This window comes from Eurytemora carolleeae, unplaced genomic scaffold (assembly GCF_000591075.1).
Source record: "Eurytemora carolleeae unplaced genomic scaffold, Eaff_2.0 scaffold971, whole genome shotgun sequence".
Lineage (NCBI taxonomy): Eukaryota > Metazoa > Arthropoda > Copepoda > Calanoida > Temoridae > Eurytemora > Eurytemora carolleeae.
In genome coordinates this window covers 111,404-125,573 of record NW_019396874.1, presented here as the reverse complement: position 1 = coordinate 125,573, position 14,170 = coordinate 111,404, and the positions used below count along the sequence as shown (strand labels likewise).

At 31.4% G+C, this 14,170-nt stretch overlaps 1 protein-coding gene across 2 annotated transcripts; it reads left to right on the top strand.

Annotated features, from left to right (window-relative positions):
- The first annotated feature begins 3,402 nt into the window (after positions 1–3,402).
- On the top strand, positions 3,403–13,868 carry LOC111709613 (palmitoleoyl-protein carboxylesterase notum1). Of its 2 annotated transcripts, none has more exons than XM_023483352.1 (5): positions 3,403–3,637; positions 10,362–11,215; positions 11,874–11,977; positions 12,415–13,321; positions 13,520–13,868. In XM_023483352.1, the coding sequence occupies exons 1-5, from the start codon at positions 3,633–3,635 to the stop codon at positions 13,669–13,671; spliced, it is 2,022 nt and encodes a 673-aa protein (XP_023339120.1). In that variant the 5' UTR covers positions 3,403–3,632; the 3' UTR covers positions 13,672–13,868. The 2 variants fall into 2 exon arrangements, with proteins under 2 accessions (XP_023339120.1, XP_023339121.1); XM_023483353.1 differs by lacking the exon at positions 3,403–3,637 and adding an exon at positions 5,608–5,819.
- Positions 13,869–14,170: the final 302 nt, after the last annotated feature.

Below are 14,170 nucleotides of genomic sequence, written 5' to 3'. Positions count from 1 at the left end.
TTATTTTTTTTCATATTGACCCTAAGATACATTGCCATTTTCAAATTGGTGAAGACGACATGAGCTATTTATTCTATTTTATCTAGGATCTAACCTTACCAAATGTTAGGTTATAACTAATGACTGTATGTATGTAATAATGTATGTACATACTTAAATCAATATATTTTTGGCAGGGGTGTTTATTTTACTTTAAAATCTCCTTCCTCTTGTAATTCATCTGATCTTGTGATATCTTAAGATAATTTTATCATACAAAAAGTTTTAGAAAAAAGTTTATAATCACAGCTACAAATTGTAATATTTACACTCTGGTTTTTTTCTTTTGGGTATTTTATAAGTATTCATGTGTTTATTCTCGAGCGTGCTTTTTCTTAATTCTAAACAAACAGTTAATCTGAAATAAATAATGCCACAATATTGTTATGAAAGTTCTTTCACAATAAGTTTTCATTTAAACATTAAAAACATTAAGCATTTTTGAATCATGTTGTTGAAATTAACAAAGTGGATCTGTGTATACTGTGTACTGTATGTGCACTGAACTTTTTTCAGGTTTTTATGTTTGGCTAATAAACCTTAAGATTTCTTTTCAGATGTTTTTTCTAGATAAATCATTTTTTAAATGCCATTTTTCATTACGAAATAATGGAGAAACCAGAACTGGAAATAAATTTTGGACAAAAAAGATATGAGAAATAATTATTGATTTGTTTAGATAGAGCTAGTAGTTACAGCATGTGCAGGTCCAATAGAGAAATGTTAATTTCATTTTATTTGGTGGGTAGTTAAGCTGTTTTCAAAGATGTAATTAAGTTAATTTTAAAATTATTGCAATTCAAAACTTCACATTTATTCCCAAATAAATGTTTACATTTTAGTTTTTTTCATAAAGTTATACGTCTGACAGGTCCTTGTTTGATTTATGGCCGATGCAAACAGCCACATTATTCAATAAATACTTTTTCGTAAGTTTATAATATTTGGAAAACCGTTTTCTTTGATTCTTACATATTTCAATATTCCTTGTATATTTTCCAATTAACTAGACAGCTGTAGATTTGGGATTAAATGAATATCAAGAATTGATGGAACCTTGTAGAATGCCTTTTCAACAATGGTCTGGGATTATATATCAATACTATCAAGACGATTTAATATTAATAATGTTTTGATTCCTAACAATAATTTTTCAAATTACAGCCTACAAGCAAAATTAAACTTTTTTCAAAATTAGATTTTATTTTCCTATAAGATTCAATTTTTTTCAAAATTCAAAACTTTTCTGTAAATTCCACGGGCAACGCCACGCACTTCAGCCAGCTGTTAATAAGATTAAAATCTAACATATATTTTCAATATTATTGTAGAGCTATTGAGAATTAAGAATAAAATGTTTAGAATTTCTAATTTGCAAATTTGCAAATTTGTTTTACTCATACTATTGCTTAAAATCATGCTAAACCGATTCCCAAGTGTATAAATTCTAAAGTTTGGAATTTCAATTGGGAAACGAATGTTAAACAATATTTCAATCAAAAATATTTTTAAATTGATTTTTTTCTTCAATAAAAATTATCTCTGATTTTTCTCTCATGCGTGGTGTGCTTCATAATTACAATTTAATTCATTTAAATCTGATACAATCCCCCCCCCCCCTACCCCCCNATCTATTTATCTATTTATCTATTTATCTATTTATCTATCTATCTATTTATCTACTTATCTATTTATCTATTTATCTATTAATCTATTTATCTATTTATCTATTTATCTGTTTACATATTTATCTATTAATCTCTTTTTCTATTTATATATTAACCTGCTTATTTATTTATCTATTTATCTATTTATATATTAACCTATTCATCTATTTATCTATTTATCTATTTATCTATTTATCTATTTACCTGATTATCTATCTATCTATTTATCTATTTAATTATTCATCTATTTATCTATATATCTATTTATCTATTTATCTATTTATCTATCTATCTATTTATCTATTTATCTACTTATCTATCTACCTATTTATCTATTTATCTATTTATCTATTTATCTATTTACTTATTTATCTATTTATCTATTTATCTGTTTATATATTTATCTATTAATCTCTTTTTCTATTTATCTATTAACCTACTTATTTATTTATCTATTTTTCTATTAATATATTTACCTTTTCATCCGTTTATCTATTTATCTATTTATCTATTTATCTATTTATCTAATTATCTATTTATCTATCTTTCTATCTATCTATATATTTATCTATTTATCTATTTATCTATTTATATATTTATCTATTTATCTAATTATCTATTTATCTATCTATTTATTTATCTATTTATCTATTTATCTATCTATATATTCATCTATTTATCTATCTATCTATTTTTCTATCTATCTAGTTATCTATTTATCTATCTATTTATTTATCTATTTATCTATTTATCTATTCATCTATTTATCCATACTTTTATTTATCTATTTATCCTTACTTTTATTCATCTATTTATTCATACTTTAATTTATCTATTTATTCATACTTTAATTTATCTATTTGTCCATACTTTTATTTATCTATTTATTTCAAGTGATAACCAGAAAACTCTGAATTAGGAAGACGACTTTTCTATTCAAGCTATAGCTTTAAAAAATCCAATTAACATGAAACAAAGCAATTGTGCAGTGTAAACAGACCCATTTAACCGATTTAGAGATTTTATAAGTGTTTAGTAAAACTATTTTCTTTGTAACAACATCAAATACACTAAGGTATTGCTTTATTGTCGCTTTTTTCCATTGTTTTCTGGTTATCACTGTATCCTTCTATTGATATATTTATTCCTCCTTCTTTTTGTCTATTTATCCATCCTTATTTCTTCTATTTATTTAATTGTACATACTATTATTAATCTATTAATCCAACATTCTCTTTATCTACTTTAGTGATTTACTAATTTATTTACTGCTAATTGACAAAAAAAACCCTTTTGGCTGAAGGCCATGTCGGGTGCCACACAAACTGGGTCGTTTTACCGTATTTATTTTGAACATTAGAACAAACAGACAAATAGAAATATATCTATTCAATTAATCTCTTCGATCAAGACCAAATTTACTGAATTGTTTTTAGAGAACACATAGGTATAACGGAGGTAACATATGGGCTAAATCATTTTTTTAAAGCCCACTGGCAACGCTGGCCGCTTCAGCTGGTTAATAAATCTTAAAGATAAATATGTAAAACTAAAATAAAATTGTTTTCACCCTAATTTTTTCTCATGGTTTACATGTAGGAGAAGAATCTTCTCTCCGAACCTTTCCTCCGGTAGGACTGTAGAACAGAGAGGGTTGGGTCTAGAAGCTGAGCTAGGGGCGGAGCAGGACTCAGGGACCAGGGTTTAGTTTAGTTTAGTTTACCGCCAACCTTACTCCAGGATACAGATACAGCACAATTAGTGAATTCTTAGAGTGGAGAAAATATTCAAATATTTGATAATTTTCTAGACAACATTTGTAGTTTATTGGACTTTATACCCCAGGACATTATAGCCGGGTCGTTAGGAGCCAGGATGTTACGGAGAGCAATGGTAGTGTCAAGTTTACCAAATTCTAATAAATAAATGAGGTAAGCATAAATATATTAGTTTAAAAAGCGGTATATTCAATACACAATTGTACCCTTAACAGCCTTGTAGGATAAAGATTTAATTAGATATCCATGTTTTTAATTCTCAAAATGGCTTATTTTCAATTTTGGGGTTCTCAACAAAAGTGTTTCTGCCACAGAAAGAATGGAAAAGAATTTAACATTTTTTAGGATAGAAAAACGACAATATCTTCCAAAATATTGATCACGTAAAGGTATGAAATATACCGTTGTGGTGAAAACGTGATCTGAAAACTATTGAAATTGTTGCTCAACTGTTTCCAGCAGCGGCGTAAAACAATTTAATTATTTCAATTAAAAAGACGAAGGGTTTAAAGTTTCAAAGTGGTTTCACCACCAATCAGTGGATCTTGTCTATTTTACCGCGGGGGCGCAGTTACGAGCAAATAAAAATGTTTTATTGTTCTAACGTTGTAAAGACTTTAAAGGTATCTGTTGCAAGCATGGCTTTGATTGTATATTAATTAGTAGTTGCAAGTCTTTGTGTACGTGTTTATACAAAAATAATTCTGCGTTAAAAACTTCAAAAGCCAGGTTGGAAATAATTCAAATATAATACTTTTTTCTGTACTGCAATCATATTGTCTACATCTATAACGTCCATTTGTAATTTCTTTTACTTTTATTATGACTATGCTTTGATTCTGCTTTAAACTGAATTGTACTGTACGGATATTACTGTATACCCTTCAAACTAAAAATAAAATATTACATAAAAATTGACTCTCTGTCTTTAATTCAAAAAGTTTTGGTTTGAAGGGATTGTAGGTGTAATGTTAAAGGGACTGTAAAGGAAAAATGAAAGGGGGTATAGGCTGAAAGTTAATCACTTTAGCTCTTGATCGCGACCCAGGAAAGTTTTATCTGATGTTCCTGTCTCGAGAAATTGATATAAAACTGTGTTAAAATTATACGAAAGTTCATATGTAAAATTTAGAAAATCTTAAACTTAAATCACGTGACCAGAACTATCACCAATGTCAGAGCAGTATACTGGTCACGTGTTTCCGCCTGTATCACGTGACCACTTTATTGCACTGCCATTGGTGTAATTTCTGGTCAAGCAATACGGACGTATAAATAATATTATGGATTAAATCTATGAAAAATAGAAATGACAAATGTAAAATTAGAATGGGAGTAAACCTTAGTTACAATTAGCTGTTTCTGGGATATCATCGTTTTCAGATTGGTTGCATATTTGCTGAATTTGATCTTTTTAAACCCACTACTTTTATACAAAATTGTATACATATTAATTTTTGTATAAATTTGACAAAGTTGTAAATCAGTTTCTCGAGATAGGAACATCTGATATAACTTTCATGGGTCGCGATCGAGGGTTAAAGTGATTAGCATTCAGTCTATACCCCCTTTCATTTTTCCTTTACAGTCCCTTTAAGTGATCCATCATTTAAAAATTGGAATGTTTTAATCACAATATGTCGCCCTTTGACTGCTATCATAGTAATTCTTATACCTAAAACGTGCTGAATTCTGTGCCTTGTCAACATACATCCGCATGCTAATTTTTACTCTTTAATCTGTTTTTAATTAATTTATTACTGAGAAATTTATAAAGAAAGAAGCATAAAAAAAAATTGAAAAATGGGCTGCTCTCAAAATGGGGTTGCTGCAAAAGAATTTTGAAAATGTCAAATTTAATTTTTGTTGTAGGTTAACAATGTATCTTCACGCTTATCTTGTTTTTAACGTTTGTCGGCTTCTTTCATCTATACTGGGCATCCCTCTCATCCTAACCTCTCACCCCCCACCCCCTCCAACCCACATCATCCCGAAATAACCAAAAAATCGTAATTTTCTCGATTTCATGTTTTTTTTATTAAAAGAAAAAAGGCCAAGTTATCAGAAATTGTAAAGTTCTGTAAAAGCTGAATGTGTTTAAATGCTAATTTATCGTTATACGTGATTTTATTTTGCTGCGTAGAGCAGAATAAAGTGAACTAACAGCCTAGAAGGCGGCAGGCAGTCAAAGTCAGGCGGTCTCTTTCATCTTAGGCTTGGACTAAAGGCAGTATTTATATTAAGGCAGCGCGGTTCCTTTACATCATATTATTAAAGCCAAAACAGGTTTTAAGTAAACTATAGGAGACACTTTACTAAACTGCTTGTATACACGGTATGTTTTATGTACAGTGTACAGTTTGTTTTATGTACAATTTACAGTTGGCTTTATGTACAGTGTCAGTGTGTATTATGTACAATGTACAGTTGGCTTTATGAACAGTGTGTTTTATGTACAATGTACATTGCGTATTATGTATAGTGTACAGTGTGTATTATGTACAGTGTACAGTGTGTATTATGTACAGTGTACAGTGTGTAATATGTACAATGTACAGTGTGTTTTATGTACAATGTACAGTTGGCTTTATGTACAGTGTGTTTTGTGTACAATGTACAGTGCGTATTATGTACAGTAGTGTGTATTATGTACAGTGTGCATGTGAATTATGTTCAATGTACAGTTGACTTTGTGTACAGTCGGCTTTATGTACAGTGTACAGTGTGTTTTATAAACAATGTACAGTATGTATTATGTACAGTTTACTAAATCATTTAATTTTACTGTTAGGACTTTTTAACCTATTCGCTCTTCTAGTTTGGATTTTACGCGTAAGTATTTGAAAAGAAAACTGATCCAGTTACATACGGTTGTCAGCGATTATATCAATATAAAGATGACGACTAATTTTCTAGTATCTATATATTTGCAACCTGATTTCATAAACATTTAATATAACACTATCAAGTTACAAAGATATGGATATAGGAAAATTAGAGTTTGCGGCATGTGTTCAGTTTCTTTACAATTACGACAGAGCCCGTAGCTAGTTTAAAACAGGATTCCTCCTTGGTCAGTATAGGAAAGTTAAAACCAGAGGTCGAATTTAAAGAATTTGAGCCGCGGCTTAAACATGATTGGTTCCAGTGTTTCGAGATTTGAGCCGCGGTTCAATTGGAACCGCTTTGTTGGCGGTTCAGCGGCGCGGTTTAAATTCATTAATTCGGCCTCAGGTTTTGTAAATGGAAGAGATAATATTGATAATATAAATGAGTCCCATCATCCTTTCTGAACTTGAAAGTTGAGAGATTACTTAAAAATTGTCTTTGAAAACTACCTAATGGAGAAATGGTTAAAAAAGGGTTTAAGGCTAGATCCAGATAGCAATTTTCAAAACTGGATCGATTTTGAAGTGTCACAACGCCTTGTCTTTGATTTTATCTAACTAAATGTACATTTTATAGCTCCAGAGCTCTTGGCTTTAGTTTTTAAAATAAAATTCGCCTCTATTTTTGCGTGATATCTTGCAACCTTTGGATAACAATGGACTCAGGGAGGTAGATTTCGGAACCTCCACTTGCCTCACCCAGAATAACATTTGGACATTAAAACTAATTTTAAAAAGACGTTTTTCTCAATATTTCAATATTTCGCGGACGAAAACCGGTTTTTGTTTAGGTCAAAATATGACTTCATGGCCCGGCTATCAAACGATCCGTCTTGTAACACAGAATTCAAAAACATTGAAACTATATATAACACTTTATATTGTCTGTATATGCTATCTAGACACTTTGGCTATTGTCTGTATCATATGTTGTCTAATGTCTTTACACTTTGGCTGTTGTCTGAATCATACATATGTTGTCTAATGTCTTTACACTTCATGGCTGTTGTCTGTATCATATGCTGTTTAATGTCTTTACACTATGGCTATTCTGTATCATATGTTGTCTGTCTGTATTTTTACATTTTCTTTAAGCTTAGGCTTTTGTCTTAAATCTAAATTCTAATTTGTCTGAAAAATTTTGTCTATTTTCTGTCGTAATATTGCTGCTGAGAACTCATCTATTATCATTACATCAAAATATTGTTTTTCCCAGTTAGTAAATTAAAGGTTGTAATGATAGGTTCTCGGCTAGATGGTTATTAGCAAATTAGTTAGAGAGGGGGAGGGGGGCTTCTAGTTCTCCTCCTCCCCTCCCCATCACCAACAGTATTAATTTGGGTATTAAAGGTTGAGACAGGTGTCGCCGTAATTCTGAATTTACGCAAACATTTAAAAATTATTTGAAAAATATTCAAGATTCTAGAGATTTCCTGGATGTTTTATGGGAGATCTTTCCAACCATCCAACCATCCAACCATCCAACTATCCGACCATCCAACCATCCAACCATCCAACCATCCAACTATCCAACCATTCAACCATCCAACCATCCAACCATCCAACATCCAACTATCCAACCATTCAACCATCCAACCATCCAACCAACCAACCATCCAACCATCCAACCATCCAGCCATTTAAACATCCATCCAACCCTTATAAATCTGCAATCTGCTTGCTGAAAGAATATTAATATTAATTTAGTTTGTTGTAAAGTATTCTTTTCCTTTTCTGACTATCTTAAAAGTACGCTTAATAACAATAATATGAAGCTAGGTTTATAGACAGATAGACTGTATATTAGATAGACAGTAAGATAGAAGGAGAAGTTAGGTAAATTATTGAGTCGGCTTAAGCCTAATTTTAGGCCTGATTCTCTCTATCTCTGTATTAGACCAATTTTGTGTTGTCAGAGCCCCGCCCTGGGCTCCCCCCCCCCATATCTAGGTACTATACAGGGGGGAGGGGGGGGCGGTCCTATCTTCCTTCTTCCATTTTCATGCTTTTCTTTTCGATTTTGAAATAAATTTTTATGTATTTCTGTTTTTTTCCTTTCTCAAATCCATTTAATTTTTTAAGAACTATTTTTTCTTTGATTATATTTTCTTCTCTTAAAATTTAATTTATTTTCATTTATTTTTGTATTGTATATATTTCTGCCTTTTAGGTTTCTAAACATCTTTCTATTTAATTTTTTTTTTACTTTTGTTTTGAAGAAGAATACATTTTTTTACTTTTGACTTAAAGAAGAATACATTTTTTACATTTGACTTGAAGAAGAATGCATTTTTTACATTTGACTTGAAGAAGAATACATTTTTTACATTTGACTTGAAGAAGAATACATTTTTTACATTTGACTTGAAGAAGAATACATTTTTTTTACTTTTGACTTGAAGAAGAATATATTTTTTACTTTTGACTTAAAGAAGAATACATTTTTTTACTTTTGACTTAAAGAAGAATACATTTTTTTACTTTTGACTTGAAGCAGGATGCATTTTTTTACATTTGACTTGAACAAGTATACATTTTTTTACTTTTGATTGGAAGAAGAATACATTTTTTTATTTTTGACTTGCAGAAGAACACATTTTTTTCACTTTTGACTTGAACAAGTATACTTTTTTTACTTTTGACTTGAACAAGTATACTTTTTTTACTTTTGCCTTTAACAAGTATACTTTTTTTACTTTTGTTTTGAACAAGTATACATTTTTTTCACTTTTGACTTGAACAAGTATACATTTTTTACATTTGACTTGAAGAAGTATACATTTTTTACATTTGACTTGAAGAAGTATACATTTTTTTAACTATCTATCTGTTTAACTTTCTATCCTTAATAACCATAAATTATGAACTTTAGGATTCACCTAAATCGGGGTTTGAGGAATTGATTCCTCCTCCCTCCGTGTAGAAAAGATTAAAGTTTAATCAGACGACGACATCTTGTCTCAGTTTGGTTTAACAGAAATCTGTTGATTAATTGTTTTAATCCCATCTTTACGGTTTAATATCCTTCTATAGTCTTCAACAAGGATCATTGAAACAAAATAATTCTTTTTAAAGAAACCGAAAACTAAGTTTTAAATTCTATTATAAGTATGATATTAATTATCATAAATAAATTTTACAATAAAAAGTAAAAGTAAGTTTTACGGAAATCGTTTTATTTTATTCTAAAGAACTCTTAAAAATAATTTTGAAATGTTTCAATTATAAAATGTTCACTAAACTTTCTAATTAATGCTGGATCTATATAAAAAGTAAACTGTAATAAAACTATCAAAAGAGTTTTTGTTTTGTAAAAATACAAAGTTTAAATGATTGATCTTTTTTGTTTAATTAAGAAAATTCCTTTTTATTAGATTCATATTTATTCGCATTGTTTGTTTAGTTTCTTTTTTATGTTTAGTTAACAATAACATTTTATCATTTTTAAGGTTTATTGACAAAATTCATTTAAATTCATAAACTATTGACATTTCACATTTTTTAAAACAAACATTATCATCATTTTTTATCTTGCACCATGGCTTAAAAACCCAGGGTTGCCCTGAACCCGAAATTAAAAAAAGTATCGTTGAACGAATCTCCAGTTTCCATTTCATTTTGGGTTCTTAACATTTTGTATATTTTGATTTAAGAGATTTGAAAAAATGGAGAATATGAAGAAACTTAATGAAATAATATTTCATAACAAAAATATTGATATCTACAAAACTGCCTAACCCCAATTGTGAAACCCGGGTTTTGAAACTGGTTTTCATAACGATACCCTGTCTTAAGTGTTGGGCTCTGGGGACTCATAGTTATTTATACGTGTGCTTTTAAGACCATTCCCGTAGTTCTCCCGAGTTCCCCAATCAAAATTTGAGGCTAATCAGTCAATGGGTTCATGAGTTATGATCGGACATACAAACACCCCGACAGAGATAACAACTTTATATATAAATAGATTCCTTTAACCTAAATTATTTCAGGATGTACTTTCTGTGCTTGGTACTGGCAGTATGTGGAGTCCAGGCTAAATCCCTATTTGAAGACGACGACCATCTTTCTCCAGACACATTCAAGCGCCTTGCCGCTGCGCTTTATCAGCGCGGGGATAAGGCGGAAAATCGTCTTACAAGAAAATTTTTGTACAATCGTAATATAACATGTAACGATGGGTCTCCGTCTGGATATTATATACGGAGAAATAGGGGAAGCACACGCTGGGTTGTTTTTCTTGAAGGAGGATGGTTTTGTTTTGATGAGACTAGTTGCGAGGCCAGATGGCATCGATTAAGAACTTTAATGTCCTCTGACCGGTGGCCGGCGGTGAAGACGGTGGGAGGTATCCTGTCCTCAGATATAGAGGAGAATCCTCATTTTGGTGACGCTAACCATGTTTTAGTACCATATTGTTCTAGTGATTGCTGGTCTGGGGCAGCTAAACGTACTGCAGAGTCAAGATTCTCATTTCTTGGTTCAGAGATAGTAAAGGAGGTGATTCGAGAGCTGTTCTCCTGGGAGCAGCTTGGTTCAGCACAGGAGCTGTATCTAGCTGGCAGTAGTGCTGGAGGGACTGGAGTTCTTGTAAACCTGGATCCTGTCTCCGACCTAGTGGATACTCTAGGGGGAAATATGAGGGTGAGAGGTATAGTGGACTCAGGTTGGTTTCTAGACAATGACCCGTATACACAGACTGACCGACCAGCAGCAGCTGCTAGTAGTACGCTGAGGTCAGGAGCAGCTACCTGGAAAGCTAAACTACCGGATGGTTGCAAACAAATGTATCCCGGAGAAGAGTGGAAATGTTTCTATGGATTCAGAATCTATCCAACTTTAAAAAGTAAGAAAACACAAACTATTTGTTACAGGGATTGTAGGCAAATTTTTTAGTGACATGTCTAAAATCACAATTTTTGTTTCCTCAAAGATAGACAACACATCCTTGTGTTTATAGCTTAACATTGATTAATTGCATTTGTAGGTTTTCTAAAATTGATTTGCGGATTTATGTAACGTAGAAAAAGAAAGAAAATTCAGTGTTCAAAAGGAGGGTACCGTTGAAAATCGGAAATGCCACTCTAAAATGGAAGGGTCACTTAAAATTACGTCTACTGTGGCCGAATTTAAAGAATTTGAGCGGCGGTACCTTTCATGTCATCAATAATAAAAGAATTATGATAAAATTTAAATGATAAAATTTTTATCACAATTAGACTCAATTCCTATGGAATTGAGTCTTTGCCACAGACACAAATTTTTAAATCTCTATTTCTTTTTAGCCTGATGATTTAAACCTTTGATATTTCAAGCTTACATTATTGGAACAAACAGAATTAATAGTTTGAAATTTCTAAGGTCTACTACATTGGGTTGCAAATATGCGGGAATAAAAAGACAGAGTTTGTGGCAAAGACTCAATTCATTTAGCACAGCAATATTAAAAATAGGGTTAAAACCTTAAAAAAAGAAAACATGACAATAAGTTGCTAACTTTTCAGGCCCTCTTTTTGTGTTCCAATGGCAGTTTGATGAAGCCCAGATGACCGTCGATAATGTTGGGGCTCCGGTCACCCCACAGCAATGGAACTATATTCACATCCAGGGATAATACACCAATTTACTCAACTTTTTCATTTTTCAATATTTTTCTTTTTAATCTAAGAATTTTCAAGTTTGTATCAAAGTAAAACATCTTTTGTCTTGACCTAAACTCAAATCTATTAAAACGTTGTATACTAAAATTCATTACGAATGAATTGAGTCTTTGCCACAAACTCTTATTTTCTAATCCCTAGATTCGCAACCAATGGTTTCGACCTTTGAAATTTCAAATTGTGAAATCTGTTTGTTCAAATAATCTATGCTTAAAATTTCAAAGGTTTACAACAACAGGTTGTATATAATGATTAGAAATTTGAGTTTATAGCATGCCTATCGTAAACATAAAAGATATAAAACTAAATTTTGGTAAAATATATTTTTGAAATATCGTTCTAACTCTGAAATTCATTATATAGTTTTTCAATTGGCGTATTTTAGGGCAAAAATATGAGGAATACATTTAAAGATGTTTCCGCCGTATTCTCCCCCTCCTGTATATCTCACACCGTGATAACTAAACCAGATTGGATGAAAGTCGAGGTGACAGGAGTAAATCTCCCAGACGCAATCCAATGCTGGGTCCAACAAAGATTTCCTGGGGAGAAGGAGATCACAGAGGACTCCTATATAACATCCAAGTACGCTTACAGGGATAACAATTATGTACGCCCAGCTGTACCTGAATCAGGAGTGAGCAAGTACAAATTAAACTCTAATCTAGTGAGATCTATAGATCAGAATACTAGAGAGGATACTACTGTGCCCAAGTACACTAATAGTATGAGTCATCGTATAAGTAAGGGTCGGCACGGACATAGACTTGTTGATAACCGAACATTGAAAAGACAGCACAAGAGAAAGCGCACAGGGAAGTGTAGGTATGGAGAAGGACTAGAGAACCAGCTAAAGTGTATTAAAGAAGAGAATGAGAAGTTTCTTGAGGAAAATGAAGTTGGAACGAGAAGTAACAGAGATCTAGTAAGAAGTCTAGATACCTCTACAAGACAGAGAAGAAGAAGAAGGAATAGGAACAGACAGGTTCGGTTGGCAGGGATGGAAAACCTGACCAAAGAGGAGAGAAGAATAAGGAGAAGACAAGAAAGACAACGGCTAAAAGAACTTGAGAAGAAGAAAAGAAAAGCTCGAAGAAGAGCAGAGAAGCGACAAAAAAAGCAGCAGAGAAGGATGGAAGAAATGGAAAAGAAATTAGAACAAGAAAGACAAGAAAGAAGAAGGTTGGAAAGACAGAAAAGGGATGTGGGAACATGTCAAATGAAGCATGTAGACAAGTGCAGTTGGCCTCAGTGTAATAGGTCGTGTCCTAAACTACATAATCCAGTTACAGGTAACAATGATAAAATTATTAATAGAAACGATGATAATAACTTTAATAATAATAACAATAATGAGAATGATCTTAATGATAAAACGATAATAGTTACTCTAAAAATAATAAGAATAATAAATAATAATGGTTATAATGACTGTAATGTTAATGATTAAAATGATAATATTAATGATAATAATACCAACGTATTTGCAGGCGAAGAGATGGATTTCCTGGAATTGTTAAAATCATTTGGTTTGGATATGCGAAGTGTTGCCTCTGCTCTCGGCATTGAACTCTCTGCTTTAAACAATATGGATCAAGATGTTCTTCTACATCTTCTAACTAGTCAGACAACATCATCTTGATCAGCATCTTCTCAATCTTCATGATATATCTTATCCTATATCAATCTATCTGGCTATCTATCTATCTTTCTATTTGTCTATTTTTCTGTGTTTACCAATTGAAGGCAAAGGTACAGCATGGCTTAGATCTGAGGCAGTTTACCGAACCTGAGAGAGGGAGAAGAGGGGCTTCTTTATTTATATTAAATGCTGAGTAAACATTCTGATACGCCGCTTCAAAGGGGAAAATATGAAAAGGAATGTCCTTATTTTGTTAGGTCTATGTCGCTGTATAGTTACCAAATTATTGTGGATCCACCCGTATTTTTATTTACAATTTATTCATTCTTATCATTGTAAGCTGTAGGCTGAAGGTTTTATAGATAAATATTAAGATCTAGCTAAAAAAAGACAAAACGACAAATTTTAATTTTATTTGTTAATTATATAGTTGAAGTTCTGTTAACAAATTGTTTATATACAAATCATACAATGAACATTTATATCGAGTAATTGTCAC

Excerpts from the sequence above, each read along its gene's own strand:
- LOC111709613 (XM_023483352.1), top strand. Across the intron at positions 11,216-11,873 it reads AATCTATCCAACTTTAAAAA|GCCCTCTTTTTGTGTTCCAA; the intron begins GTAAGAAAACAC and ends CTAACTTTTCAG. Across the intron at positions 13,322-13,519 it reads ACTACATAATCCAGTTACAG|GCGAAGAGATGGATTTCCTG; the intron begins GTAACAATGATA and ends ACGTATTTGCAG.